Source organism: Melozone crissalis, unplaced genomic scaffold (genome assembly GCF_028551555.1).
Source record: "Melozone crissalis strain CALT ecotype California unplaced genomic scaffold, PUWL_Pcris_2 ptg000007l_1, whole genome shotgun sequence".
NCBI classification, from domain to species: domain Eukaryota; kingdom Metazoa; phylum Chordata; class Aves; order Passeriformes; family Passerellidae; genus Melozone; species Melozone crissalis.
This window is the reverse complement of record NW_026535785.1, coordinates 20355056-20370970: the sequence shown is the minus strand read 5'-3', so window position 1 is coordinate 20370970 and position 15915 is coordinate 20355056. Positions and strand designations below refer to the sequence as shown.

The 15915-nt window shown below is 43.5% G+C and overlaps 1 protein-coding gene across 2 annotated transcripts in view; it reads left to right on the top strand.

Moving 5' to 3' along the window:
- The first annotated feature begins 206 nt into the window (after window positions 1-206).
- Window positions 207-15915, top strand: part of BEAN1 (brain expressed associated with NEDD4 1) — a 53025-nt gene continuing 37316 nt past the window's right edge. For both annotated transcript variants that reach the window (XM_054269398.1, XM_054269399.1), the window contains exons 1-2: window positions 207-267; window positions 1613-1687. In XM_054269398.1, the coding sequence (XP_054125373.1) occupies window positions 237-267; window positions 1613-1687 (106 nt within the window). In that variant the 5' untranslated portion in view covers window positions 207-236. The remainder of the gene's footprint in view (window positions 268-1612; window positions 1688-15915) is intronic.

The window sequence follows — 15915 nt, the reverse complement described above, 5'->3', positions numbered from 1 at the left end:
GCCGCTGCCGGGCGCTGCCGCAGGAGCGATGAGCGGCGGGCTCGGCCCCGGCGTGTGCGGCCCCGGGCCCCCCCGCGCTGCCCCCGCCATGTGCGGCCCTGCCCGCGGGGCGGGGGTCACCCGCCCCCCGGCCCCCAGCCCGGGGCCGCCGGCTCCGGCCCGGCCCCGCTCCGGCCCCGCGCACGGCAGGAGGCGGCGGGGCCCCGCCGGCCCCCGGGGAGCCGCGGCGGGGGCGGATGGAGACAGCGGGCACGGCGGCGGGCTGGGGTAAGGCAGGGCAGGGCGGCATGGGGGAAGGTACGGGTTGAGCCGGGATGGGCAAAGGCAGCAGCCGGGGAAAGGCAGGGGCTGAGCCGGGATGGGCAAAGGCAGCAGCCGGGGAAAGGCAGGGGCTGAGCCGGGATGGGCAAAGGCAGCAGCCGGGGAAAGGCAGGGGCTGAGCCGGGATGGGGAAAGGCAGGGGCTGGAGCTGAACCGGGCTGAGGGGAAGCAGGGGCTGGGGCGGGCTGGGGAGAGGCAGAGCCTGAACCGAGCGGGGAAAGGCAAGAGCTTAGCCGAGCCGGGGGAAGGAAGGAACCAAGCTGGGGAAAGGCGTGAGCTATGCCGGGGTAAAAGGTAGGGGTCGAGCCATGCCGGGGTATAGCAGGAGCCGTGCCGGCCGAGGCAGGCTCTGAGGGGCCGATCCCAGCCGGGTGGGGCAGGCTCTGAGGGGCCGATCCCGGCTCCGAGGGGCCGATCCCGGGTGGGGCAGGCTCTGAGGGGCCGATCCCGGCTCCGGGGGGCCGATCCCGGGTGGGGCAGGCTCCGAGGGGCCCCGAGAACCCGTGTGTTGCTGCCCAGCCGCGGGTGCAGAGTGCGGGGATCCCGCAGCCCAAAGGACCCTGCCCGGAACTTTGTGTGGGCCGGGCCCCATCCCTAGAGGGGAGCAGCCCCTTCCCGGCTGCGGGCAGGGCAGCGCCGAGACCCCGAGCACAAGTCCGTGACACGGCGAGCGACCCTCGGGAATCAGGCTTTAAATCCTCGTCTGCATTAGCAAACGAGCTCATCTTTAAAGAAATCTAAAGATCTGGTTATTTAGGACACGTTTTACTCGTGTGCATTTTGTTGCCTGTAAATATAAATCTTTGAAGAGCAAGTTATAAATATTAAAGCCTAAGTGCATAGGGGGAGTATGTGTATCAGATTTTAGACTAAATTTATTCCAACCCAGTTTGGCACACACATGCCTGATGCATTCAAGCTGCACTCACACAAATCAGGGAAGTTATTTGGTTTTACAGTGGTAGGTGCCTGTTTCAGAGACTGGTGAATGACTTAACAATAATTAGCATATTTATATAACACAATGTTGTTTATACATGGAGTTGGGAATCTGAGAGGCATTAATTTCATTTCCTGAACAGGAGGGATTCCTAGAAGTATGAAACAATACCTTGTTTGGCGTTTTCCCCCCACTTGAGCTACATCTGTGTGTGCACTCAGGGTCTGAGATGTGCAATCCTGCCCAGAGGGAGCAGGTGAACCTTAACTCAATGTACCTTCAACTCACATCTGGTACCAAATGAAACCAAGCTGTTATTAAGGACCTTTCTCTTCATTTTTCCCTTTTCAGTTATTTTCTTCCATCTTCCTTTCATCTCTGGAAGCTCCATCAGTATTGGGATAGGCAGCAATTATTCCAATCTCCGTAAGTAATCTCTTTTTCTTTTTTTTTTAAACTGTATTATTGGCATGTTTTGCAGTCATGTACAGCTGCAGAAATAATATATTTCAAGTTCTCTAGCAGATAAACATCAATCCAGTAAAAAGCAAATAGCTTCCTGACTGAGAAAAAACTGAGTTAACAGAAATGTCCTTAACCTTGTCATCTTTAGGTAGACCAAACTCACAGAAATGACAGAATTGTCTGAAATAAAGGACCATAAAATTTAGTGTCAGGTACAAGTACTTCAATATATTTTTTTTTTAAATCCTCCTTTCAGCATTTTCTCCCACAACAGCAAACTACCAAATTGACAAATGGAGCACACTGACATCAGTCAAAATTTATATCATTTTGGCACTCACTAGTGAAACAAATGTGGCTAAAAATTACTTCCAGTCATTGAAATAAAACAATTCCTGACATTTGACTTCCTTCTGCTCTCCTTTTTATGACTGCCTTTTGTAGTCATTACATGAAGGCTTTTTGAAAAGGAAATACAGCATTGTAGGAGCCAATTATCCCCGTGTCACTGGTCCTATTTTGGCAGAAAACCACATGCGCACAGGGAAGCAGGGCAGCATGTCCAGTGTCTTGGATGGAAGAATGCATAATAAAAAAAATACTCAACAATTAAACCCACCAAGAGCCCTCTTGGAGCAAGGGCTGCAGCTCCAGAAAAACTGTGCTGGAATGTTATAATCAGACTGTGACTTTGTAACTCTGTTCATGCCCATCATGGCTGAGGAATCTTACAATTAAAGGTGCAGTTGAAAGGAAGAACAGACCAGAAGTTCCCTTAATTTCCTTTGGAACATACATGGAGGAACACAAACACAGCTACCATCATTCATAGACTAGAGATCACACCCATTTTAATGTTTGCTGTCAAACCTATCATGACAGCAAACTTGGAGAAATTATTCATGGAGTCAGAACCAGCTTCTGGCCACAGTAGGGATTTTTAGGATCTATCCCTAAGATAACTTTGGTAATTGAGAGCAGAGTTTAGTTGGTAAAGGTGAAGACAGTGCAAAACCAAGTAAATGCCAAGGGCTGTCTTTCAGATTAATCCCTTAAACTCCTCCAAAACACCACATTAAAGCTGGGCTGAAGAGCAACTGCAAAATCAGCTGCTGCCTAATGGAGCCCAACTGGCATCACCCAAGTCACAGAAAATGTGTAATATGGACATTGGTACAGCTGCATTGGCAGTCTCCTCATTTGTCAGTGAGCTGCCTGTGGGTTTGGCAAGAAAATCCCTGTGCTGTGCTGGTGTTGTTACAGGTCAGTATTGCAAAAAGAATGCTGAGATTATTTTCCCCCAGAAGTGTTGGGTTTACAAAATGCCCAAAGTGATGTTTCCCAGCACTTCACTGCAGGACAGCTTTGTGTTGCATTGGGTTTAGATCAGCAGAGTTCTGTAATGGAACAATTGCAGCAGCCAGTTCAGAGGAGTCTGAGGATTGCTCTCATTTCCACACAGGTGCCTACAGAATGAAGTGGTTTAGATCATGGTTTTCCTTCAGCCTTAACTGAATCCAGCTCAGCCAGACTTGACACTCTGGCCCTCTCCACAAGGGCTCTCAGCTTTAATTCCTGTAATGCCTTGGCTCTGAAATGTTCTACTGACAGGAACAGATAACATTAACACAGCACCAGGTGAGCATTAGCCACAAGTGAAACTGTGGCTCATGGGATGCTTTTACAGCAAATGTGGAGAGACCAGAGTTATCCCAGGCTGTTTGGAGGCACCACAGCAAGGAGACTCCACAGTGGCCTCTGCAGAACTCCTGCGGGCCAGGTACCAGCCCTGTTTGCTGCCCAAACATTGAATTTCCTAAGCAAGGGCAAAGGCCCAGGACTGCAGCTCTGCCCACACAGAGTCAGCTGAGCCTGCAGAGCCCTGCTCTAGTCCAGGACAAAGGGAAAAGTCACCCAAGCAAAGTCCAGGCAAGAGAACACTCAGGGATGGAGCCCAGTGACTGCAACAACACAGAGCCAAGGTGAGCTGACAGGGTCAGAGCTTAACAGAACTTCCTAGTCAGAAACAGAATTTGGTTTGACTTTGTTGCTTTAGATGTTTCTTTCTGAGAGAAACATTGGATTTTCTTTGCAAAGTGTTTCCAGGTTTTAGTCAGCTGTGTTTGGATGATTGGTTGGTTTTCAGAATAAAAAGTCAGATTTATCTCTAGAAAATGATGACAATGAAGATAAATTATTAATCAGCAGTCATGAACCTCAGTCAGTGTTTCAAATGCTTAAATGAAGGGGTCCAAAAACTGTCAGAGAAATAAAAAGGCAGAAAAATTGTTCTGTGCAAACTGCCTTCCCTTTCTGCATGTGCCTGCCTCCTCCACCTCCTTCCCAGCACTTCTGAGATTTATCTCTGAGGAAACTGGTTGTAGACACAAGTAAAAGCAATCAAACCAACTGATTATTCAATCAATTATGCAGATTGCTAATACATATGTGGAATTATAAAAATATAGTTATCTCCAGCTATGTAGTGACTCCATGTATTTAAATATTATAGGATAGTCCAATTCAACTACATCCCTGCTTTTATATATAAGAGCACAGGGAATGTCCAGAAATATGTAAAATGTTCATTTGCAGGCATGAATGACAAAAAACAAAGCTTTAAAATACGCAAGCAGCATTTCCAAATCCAGCACTAAGATTCCTTAGAATCTTCAGAGAGTCTACAGACTTGTCCAAACTAACCAGAATTCTCTCACCAAACCAAGAAGGAGCAGAAGCATTCCTACTGTGGCTCTCTGTGCTCAACATCCCACCTAAGACAGGCCCAGGGGACACCTCCTGAAGGGTCAAGTGCAGAAAGTCCTCATCCTGGCATCAGAGAAACACCTTGGAGGCTGTCCCCAGCATCTGGCTCGGGGACAGCAGAAGAGCACACCTGGCTGCCAGCACTGAGAGCTGCACCCTGAGACACCAGGACAGCAATGAAAGGATGAATAAACTTCTGCTCATAAACAAGGAAATCTTTCTGCACACAGCAAGAACAAAATGCCCTCTCCACTGCGACTCTGCAGCTCCTGATGTGTCTTTTTCCCACTCCAAACTCAGCCAGTTTAGTGCAGTTGTCTGAGGCACAAACACAATTCCCAATGACATAACTGCACATTCCCAGGCACAGAGCCCAGTGCCTCACTCTAAACCAGGGAAGAGCCTGGGTGATTTGGGCTCTGTGCAAGCACCCCCAGGAGTTCTCCTGGCTGTCCCAGATTTGAGACATGCAGAAAGACAGGAGATTGTTTCCAGCTTTGGTGGGAGCTGCTGGCTTGGGGAGGTGCAGGATGCCAGGAGTGGAAGAGAGAGCCTGACAGATCTGCAGGCAGACTTGGGCACAGCACAGCAGGACATCCCCTTGCACTTGTGTCAGTGATCAAAGCACCAACATGCAGCACCCATTTTCAAAAATGCCAGATAACCACATAGGTCTGTGTGCCAGACACTGAGACATGCACTGCAGTTGTTCCCTCTTAAGTGCACAGCAAAATTTAATCCCCAGAATAATCTGCTCTTTTCTTCCTTCATTCTATTTCTTCTCCAAGTATGGATGTTTTTCTGAAGCTGGCAAAGAGGTTCCCATCCCCATTTCCTTAAGGACATACCCCATGTCTCCCTACAGTTTTCCACATTGCACTTCATGTTTTAGTGACTCCAGCTGGGCAGGAGGGAAGGATGCTCAAATAGCTCCAGAACCACACCTTGGAATCCTTTGTTCCTCTCCTCTACTAAGTAATAGCCAGCATCTTTCTGCCATCAATTTACTTTATGATGGCTTGAAATCATCTGTTACATGAATAATAATTTCCTCTACTTTTAAATGGAATCTGCTCTGGGAAGGGATCCATTTCTCTCCAAGCCTGACAGTTTCTCATCCTCCTGTATGAGGATGTAGGCTGACAACTCCAATTCAATCATTTCCATTGTGCCTGCTAACTTAATGCTTTCATTTCAAGCAGCTTCTCCCAACTCACAGTTCTCCATTTGAAATAATAGATTAGGAAATAATATCTGCATAATTGCCATGCACCTGCATTGCAAACATGTAGAGTCTAGTCCAAACTTGCTCTCTAGCAAATAAATAAAATGATGCTTCAGTTTTTGGAGGGGATCTCATCAAGCTGCTACAAGCAGCTCTATCAGAAAACCACTCAGAGAGGAGCTTTGGTTCAGATCTTGTTTGAGCTGTGTGTTCAGGCACATGCCCAGTACCTTTATGCAGAGCAGCTCTCCAGGAGAGGTGGACTCCTCTGTAAAGCTTCCTTACACTCTGTCCTCAGATGATGAAGACTTGGTCTACAGCTCAGAGCTGGCAGAAGCAATTCAGAGCATTTATACAAACAGGGATTTTAGCTCCAAGGCTTAATACATTTCTTGCTGGAACTTCATTAAATACCCCTGACTTTTTTCTTTTTTTTTAAATTACATTGTATGATATAGGGAAGTCTACAGTCCTCAAGAACCTGTGTGAAGATAATTCACTAAAGGACATTTCAGCCAAAGCCTCGTGATCTCTTTCTACTCTTAAGTCAAATAGTTCTTCTATGACACTTTGTTTCTGTGGGCTCTTTAATTCTAAGTTTCTTTAGTTGCAAGCGTGTTAATCCCTCTGTTTCCATCTTTAAAATGAAGATTTGTCTTTCAGCAATTGTTTTTCCTTCATCAACTAGTAATCTTTATTCATTTTGTAGTTTAAGAAGAGGAGCTCTGTAAGCATCTGATCTTCACAGGTTTTCAGCATCCAGGTTTGTTTTGATTTAGCTGCAAAATTGCTGCAAGATTACTTCTACTTGGAAGTCCCACTAGAACTGCAACTTAATCACAGCAGGTTCTGCACAAAACAACTGGCCCTGTCCTTTCAGATGACAGGCATCTAAAAAACAGAAGGTGGGCAGAGGAAAAAAAGGCTGGCAGAGAAGTCAATTGCTTTAAATTACACAGGAACTTTAGGAGAAAGCTCTCCTGGCTGCTGGGGTGGTGTCTGCCCATCCCCTGCCACTGACTCTTGCTAAAAAGAGAGGAATTCTCTGAATTCTGTTTCCACTTACTGGGGACCTGCAATGTTTTTTATGGTTAGATGACAAATGATGTGTTTCTAGAAATTTTCAAAACAGGTTTCATTGTTATCACCTCAATGTATTGCCCTGAAACTTGCTCCAAGGGCAGTGGTTACACAGGGAACCACAGGACCCTCACTCCCTGGGCAGCAGAGAAAGCATAAGACCAGACAATAAAAGCTCTGAGAGGTAAATTAACTGTGGGGTTTTTTTTCTTTTTTTTTTTGTTTGTTTTTTGTTTGTTTGTTTGTTTTTTGTTTAAAGACAAATTGCTGCTTTATTGCAGCAGCCATGTTGACAAGTAGCCCAACAATATCTAGTCACTGGATATTGTAATTCCACCTCTGCCTCAGAGACACATCCAGAGAGAAATGTGAATCCAGAGATTTCTGGTTTGGCCTGGAACTTGGTTCTAAGGGAGGAACACACATTCTGCAAAGAGGAGCAAAAAGGAGGAGCTCTTTGGTGTGATTTTGTGCATCATTTTAAGAGTACATCAAACTGCACTAATGATCACTCTCCTCACAGTAAACACATTTGTGGAATCAGATGTTCCTTTAGAAAGAATGTAGGACATTTAATAGTAGACTGAAAACAGTTCCAATGCATCCTGCTGGGTGCTCTGGCTGAACAGCACATCTCTGAGCAGCAATCCCAACCAGAAATGCACAGGTGTTTAGACAGAGCACAAAATCAAAACATCACCAGTGCTTTTTAACTACACAGACAATTTTATAAAAGACTTTCCTTTTAGAACAGCACAATCCTAAATGGAAGCATGAGTGGAAACTGCACTTTTTCTACTTGATCCTGTTAATCAATCTGAAAGATATCTGAAAATCTGATAGCTAAAAATAAAAATCTGATCTGAAAATCTGATAGCTAAAAAATCCCTTAATTCAGACCTTTATTTCTGTGCTTCTGATTAAAAAAAAAAACCAAACAAACACATTTCTACTGCATGAAGCAAGCTGTAAATTGGAAATGTTCCTAAAGTTGCAAACATAAGATCTGCAACTCCTAAGGAGAGCTGCAGCATCTGTAGAGGTAAGAACAAGAACTCTTCCCCAGATTTTCAAATTATGATTCCCAAATTCAGCCAAAGGCAATGTGGTAAAATGCAGGGACAAAGGTGGTGGTAAGGTACTGTAGTAGTACTGAAAGGACATCCTGTGCTCTGCTTTAAGGTTATTGTACTTTCCTTTAGTTGCCATCAGTGCAAAAGTACTGAGGAACTGGTGGACACAAGAAGTCAACAGAGATGGGAATTGTCCTCCTTACATTGTGTTTGGCACAGGTTTCTCTGCCATCCCTCTAGATCACAGATACAGAGCATTAAATATCAACCCAGCCTGGGCCAGGAGTGGTTCATTCAATATCACCCACTGGCTGTGGTGACAACTGGGTACCCACTTCAACAGAGACACAATTCAGGGAACATGTGGCTAAAAAATTGATTTTATTGACACAGGAAAATTAGCTGCAAACTATTACCTTTTATTACTGTATTTTAATATTGATGCAGATTAGTTCTCAACTCGTGGGTCCATTTTTTTGATCACATCTATATCATACTGCCCCTTAGCCTAAATTTGACATGGCCATTTGATGTTCCTAAGTTAGCAGTTTCCACTTGCTCAATCCATCAAACTGGGCTGATTTGGAATCCACACCCTGCGCCCCATTGCTTGGCCCTCTCTGATGGGAGCAGGTGAAGAACCAGAAAGGGCTCCTCTGAGAGCTTCTTAGCTCCCTGTCACCCACAGGAAAAATGGGTTTCAAATCAATTTTAGTTTTAAAACATGCTTTGAAGACAAAATCCCTTTGGGCAGCATGTACTGGGACAGAAGGATCACCTTGGGAAGTAATGCATTTTTCCACCAGTGAAACAATCAGTCTCACAAGAATTTTCATTGCAAAGAACTGAAAGCTCATTATTTGCTCAGCCAGTTTGTGATGTCTCTGTCCCTGCTGGCTGTGCCTCACTCTCTTCCTCAAAAGAACTTTGGCATGATTTTAGTCTTCATCATTTTGGGGATTATTTTACAGCTCCCTTTGAGAACACATGGGACATTTGTATCATCTCGATTCACAAAACACATAATTTGCACTTGCTACAGCTGGGATAGGTTTGCACACCCATTTTTTAACCATTGTGCCCCATTTTTAACCATTGTCCCCCATTTTTAATCATTGTACCCCACTGCTCCTCAGCCCAAAGGAAAGTGGACCTGCCCATGTAATGTTTTACGGTTCACAGTCTGAATCCCAGAGGCCAACAGAACATCACTGAGGGGTTTCTGGTGCTCTCACAAAGGCCAGATCCCAAATGACTTCCCCAGTTCCACAGCAGCTGAAAGCACACAAAACACAGCATTGCCTCATGGGACATGAGGGGTTTGGGCTAGAGGGACCTTCAGAGCGGAGCCAGTGAAGTGGTGAAAGGTGAAACAGGAATTTTATGTTGCAGGAACTGTAGAGAATTTTCCTATGTCCAAAAAGTGGTGACATCACAGCCAGTGGTGGAGGAGAGTTGTTCTGAACTGATAAAAACAGGGGCAGTGATGAGATACAAAAGAGTGTAAACTGGAGCAACTTCAACTTCACAGATGCTTAAAATCATCAGGGCAACTTTGAAATAGATTAGGAATTAAACAGATTTATGGATGATATCACCAATTACTTACATATGACTGTTACTTACAAATGACAATTAATATGACAATTATTACCAGGACCAACTACTCCAATAAATTTCCTAATAAATTATTTTTTCCCTTTGCATCATTTTTCTGTTTGACATTTGCAATGACTGTGTAACCAGTCCAACACCAATAAAAGATTTTTCCATTTAGACAAGGACTACCCTTGGCACCACAAAGTATAATTGCTTAGCAGCTGCTTCTATCATTTTATTAACTCTAAGAAAATCCCAAAATCAATAAATCAACAAACAAACAACACCCTTCAAACCCCACAAACAAACAAGCAAAACAACCCATGCCCAAACAGGAACTCCCACAAGGTTAATTCTGGGAATTCCATGCCATTTTACCTGGAACTGTCTGAGATGCCTGCCAGAAATGCAGAGGCCATTTGGGAGGTGCAGATGATGTTCTGAAGGCTCACAGTGATCCTGGCAGGACCAGAGCTGCCAGGTGCAAGGGCCCAGGCTGAGATTTGCTGTGGCAGTGCTGGTGATGTTTGTGAATTGGGGACACTGCCATCTTCCCCTGGAGCAGCTGTGCAGGAGAGAAAACCAGCAGCAATTACCCAAAGAGCAGGATTTGCAGCTGGAAAGGGTGACAAAAGGTTCCAAATGGGAAATCCTGGAGAGCTACAAAAGCTCATGGAGCAGCAGTGCCTGTGCACTGCTGGGTGCCAGCCTGCACCTCTGAGCCTGAGTGCTCCTCAAGCTGGGCCTGAGCCTTTGCTCACCTCTGGAATGTTTTAGATTGTTCACATAAAGTGGCCTGGATACAACCTGAATTCATAATACTCTGCTGAAAATTAAAGCTGATTCCCAAAGAATCTTGCTGCACAAAGTTCTGCCTTACCAAACTGAAAAATATTTAATTTAGTCATTAATTAACTATTTTCTGTCTGGTCTACTTCTCTTTTTCTTTATTGGAAGACTCTACATGTGTCAGTGCACACTCAGATGCACTTGTCAGACAATTATTTGCATTTTTGTACCATCCAAACAAGATCACCTTCAATAGCTCCTCTGGTGAAATGGGAAAAATTATAAAATAATATATTCTTTGAATAATGTAGGAAGTTTTTACTTCTCTTTTCCTGAAGAATTTTCTGACTTCCTGATCTCCATAATTTTGTTTGTTCCATATAGCATGTTAATAGATTTCTAACCTAAGAAACTGGAATTCATTTACAAGATAAGTTCTTTTTTCAATTATTTGCTGAGTGGTTTAGATGCTTCAGTGGGACACTGAAATTCCATGGGATATTTTGTATTGTGAAGTGTAAAACACAAAAGCAAACCCCATACACTTCCTTATACAGAGATGCCCCAGTTCCCATTAAACTTTGTGTCATGCAGCTGCTGTTTGAATGCTGATGGGTGTGAAAGCCAAACTGCTGCTGCTGCAGGCAAACCCTCAGAGCTTTTGGCATGGGAAGGGGTGGCCCTGCTCAGATGTGACAGGTGGCACCAATCCCACCCACACTCCCATTTCTCATGGAAATATATTTTGTACAGGTGAATATTAGCATGACCTGAAACTGCTTTTCTGGCTGTTACCATGTCTGCTTTGAGAGGAGGAAATGTCTGTTCATTGATGTCTCTGTGCAAAGGAACCCCAGTGCACTATCGAAGGACAAGAGAAAATTTTTTTTTTCCCTTCTCTAGGCAGAGAGGAGTGAGTCAGTTTTCTACTTGGCCCCCCAAAATCAACAGTAGCCCTGGGACATGTCTTCAATCATTTAACTGAGGGGCCAGGAAAACATTTGGCTTCAGGCAGAGCTGCTGACCCTACTGGGTAGGATTTCTTGTCTCTGCAAACCAACCCTGAGTTTATGTCTCCATAAATTCACCAAGACTTTATTAAGAGTATTGAAAAAATCCTTCCCCACTCTATCAGACTCAGTTCCTACCCTTAATTGTCAAATTGGAAAGGGACCATGCCAGAGTTAAACTTACAGCTAAGGAGGTCTTAATCCAGTCCTTGAGGTTTATGGAAGATAACAGATCTCTTTTTTCCCCATTGAACCATTTTGAGTGTTCAGCTGGGGTGAAGGTGCATTGTTTTGTTTTGGGTGTTCAAGCACATCAGGCAGCAGAAGGCTCAGAGGCACCTCAGCCTTGTGATTTCCCTGGCGTGCTTCCCCTGGACCTCCTCTGGCTCAAACCCAGGGAAAATGCCCAGAACAGCAGGACAGGAAGGGTTTGTTTCAGTCTGAGACTCTTTTCAGGTCTGACAATGCAGAGAGAGAGCTGCCATCCAGCCTGGCCTTTCAAAAGCAGCAAGAGTGACTTTCAGAAGGAATTGCTTGTTACACAATCTATTGTTTCTCCTCCTGTCAGATGAACTGAGCCTTCTGCTGAGTAAAAATGAGCCACGCTGTGGTGACAGACTCTGCCTCTTACACTGGCTCTGCTGTCACTAGGAGGGGACTGTGGCAGAGCCCACATGTCCTTGAAACTCTGCTCAAGTGAGTTCCCCTTCACTTTCCTGAATCATGCCCCACACTCTGGGAATGTGAATCCATCTGCTCACCAGCTCAGTGTCTGCAGCAATAGGCTGCTCTGAACAATAGGTTTCATCTGGTTTTGCTGTTGCAAGGACAGGGATGTTTAGAGGCTTATTTATTCATCTGTCTAAAGCATTCATGCTGGATGCTGAGTTCAAGGACCATGTGTGGTTCAGGCAGCAGTGGGAATGGAAGCTGTGGTCAAGCTCAGAGTGAATTAAGCTAATGTATTATGAAAGCTACTGCCCTGAAATGCCACTTGAGGAGGGAGAAGGAAGAAAAAAAGCCTAAGGAAGGCAGTTGCCATTGCCAGAAACAATTAGGGACTGGCAGCTCTGCAGAGCAGTGGCTGCTGGCTCTGCCTCTGCATTTGGAAGTGGAGTGTGAATAACCAAACCACCTCAGAGCTGATGCAAGTGATATTTGGCCAGGGAGAGGGCAGAATTACTGTGAGATAGCCAGTGTATTTAAAGGAGTCATGGGGTACTTCTGATACAGAGTGCAGACAGTTTTAGCCATTTGTTTTAAAACCAGATTTGTTGCAAAGGAGTTGAAGGAGGTGTTGAAAGATCTCTGATGAACACAAGAGTGCTGCAGTCTCAGCAGCTGCTGTTTACAAGCAAACTTGGAGATGTAACCACCTCAGCTTCTTCAGCTCCTGCCTTGTTGTGTTTACACGTTAATGCCAAGCTACAGTTTTAACACTGAACCCTTCCTTTTAGCATACCCACTTTGTGACTAACAATATCTAAGAGACAAACTGCTTTTAGACTTCTATTCTACACCCTACAAATAGCATTGATCACATGCTGTCACCAATCACTTGTGGATTTCAGTTACCATGACATTTTACACATTTTACACAATTGGCCTCAATTGTGCAGAAGGCCCAGATGTTACAAGGGCAGAGTGGACTCTAAAGACACTTCAGGTGAAAGTAACCCAAAAAATGAGATTCAGGAGTGAAGAATACACCCCATCCTCCAACAGGCATGAGATACATGGAGGAAAATTGCAAAGTAAAATGTCACACTCTGGCCATGCAGTGTGAACAGCAGGTCCTCACCACCTTCCCTGCTCAGTACCACCCACTCCCAGGCTTCCCAGAGCAATTCCAGCCCCACAGAGCCCTCTGACAATAGAGCAGCATCCAGGTTAGATCCAAGGAGCACAAAAGATTATGACTTTACACTGAGAATTCCTTAGGTTTGTAGTTAATGTGCGTGGGAGGAACATAAGACTTGAACTTAGGCAAGATCTCATGTTCTTACACTCTGAATTCGTAACCTGATCAGCAGAGATTACAGCTAGACATGGGGCTGTGGTTTTTCCTCTGAGAAAACATATTGGGTGTGGCTGTGAAAGGTTTGATGGGAACACACCAGTGTGGATGACCTTGCATTTTGCCAGGACCCCATGATACCCTTGAATCAATTGCACTGCACATAAGATGTGTTCTTTTCTGCCCTTCTCTAAAGGTGTGCACAAAGCAGTGACTGGCAACAATCTTCTTAATATATGTAAATATATATTTTTCTAAATGCAAAGCTGTCACTTCAGTGCTAGTAAAAAGCTACAGGAATGACAGCTGACAAAATAAAGAGTCAAGTACTCACAGGTTTGCTCTGAATACATCACAGCCATTAAGAGCTCCAAACCAACAGAGCATTTGCAATAGGTACAGGAGTGCACAGAACTCAGAAACTGCCTGGGGGAAAATTCATTATTTGTCAGTGCAAGGACTGATGATCTCCTTCACACACTGACTGTCCACAAGTGACCCAGGGAGCAGTGTCACCCCTGAGGCAGCAGCACAGCTGCCACCCCACAGGGACACTCCAGAGCCCTGTGCAGGCCCTGCCACAGAGCAGCAGGCACAGCAAAGCTGCCCAGAGTTCCCCTGGTGCAGCATTCCCTGCCAGGCAGCCTGCCAGAGCTGCACTGCTGCTGCCCAGCAATGCAGGACACACTGACAGACAGACAGACAGACAGGCTCCAAGGGCTGCCAGGCACATCTCCATAGCAGCAGTGTCCACGTCAGGAAATCATCCATGAATGTGTGGCTAAATCAGCACATGAAAAACTGCTTGAGTATAAAACCCCCACCTTTGTGACTAATGCAGAGGTAACATTATGTAAGGTATATAATGATATAAAATATAATTATACATTATTATAAATATACATTATTATACAATATACAATATTATAATTATACATTATTATAAATATAAAATATATAATATTAAATATAAAATATATAAAATATGTATATAAAATATACATGTATATCTATATATAAATGTTAATATTAAAATATAAAAATATTAATATATTATATACTTTATCTATGTAATATATAAAATATAATTAGATACCATACTTATTAACTAATATATTGGAGATGAGTATATATAATATTTATGATATATACTCATATATATCATATGTGAGTATATATAATATCATATCATATATATCATACCATGAGTATATATCATGAGTATATATCATATATCATATATATATATACTCATATATATATGATATATATGTATCATTTTTACTACTTTTCCTCCTATCTGTGTGCAGGATAGAGGCACTTCACTTGAATCATTCACTGTTCTAATTTCTGACTTTCTGGTTTTGTAATACTGACCTCTAAATATTTAGCCCATAGGGTAGAAAACACCTTGGTTCTTTCAGAATAGATTTGATGCATTTGATATACCTGTTTCATTCTCATATATTTTAGGACATTTAGGACTTCCTGGCAGGATCCAAGCACCTTGTGTTGTCCTCTAAAAGCAACAGTCATTTTGCTGAACTACATCCTTGAGCCATAAAGCATGAATGAAAATACCTGATTTTTACGTGTTAGTTATCATTATTTCTCATCTCACATTCCTTACATTTACTTTATAGTTAATGGTATCTCGATTCAGTAACTTAATTTTCTTTTTATTTTGGCCAACAAAAACTTCATCTACTTCATATGAAACCCCAAAAACATAAAAACCAGTAACCAAGAAGGGAGTATAGTTCTTTTATAGCATGTTTTTCTGTTAAATCATTATTAATAGATACCTTTAAAGCTTGTGTCCATCATAGCACTTATCCATTACTTGTGTGCCCTTGGGCAATTTCTCATGCTGCTTAAGGGCATTGATTAAGCATACAAATAGATCCATCACCTAGGATTGTTGTTTATTTATTTAGAGGTTTTCAGAGACATGAGGATTTTGAATTGAAAAGGATTTTATATAGATAAAAGCAGGAATAGATGGATAGATAGATAGATAGATAGATAGATGGATAGATAGATAGATGAAATTTACTTTCATATTATTACTTCAACAACCTAAAAATCCTTTGATAAATGGCTTTAAGTGACTTTAAATTTGGTTTTTAACAACAGGCAAGTGCAGTTACAGCCATCAGACTGTCAGTATTAAAACCCTACAGCCATCATCTCCCTACCTTTGTTTAGAGGTCACATCTGCATCCCCCACCCTCACACACACAAATTCCCAGTGGAAATTGGAACTTTCTGCTAACTGGCTGTTTCTTCAAGGACAAGAAATGACACAATATTTTCTGATTCCCAGTGCTGGTAGCCAGCAGTGCTCCCACTGCTCTGTATGTTTCTGACTCACATGAGCAGGGTGCAGCAGGACCTCTTACTCACTGCAGTTGTGATGAATTAACTGCAGAGGAGGAGGAAGAAGACAGCTGTTGTTTAGGCTTTTTTTAAACCCAAACAAAACCTGTAGTCCAGATCTCTGCCATGCAATATGGTGTTCCTTGACTGCAAGTGCCTCAATGGATGCTGAGCAGATGTTTTGAAATTAATTTCCACTGGGCTGGAAGTTTGTAATTCTCATCATCATAAATCATAATATAAAACTAGTT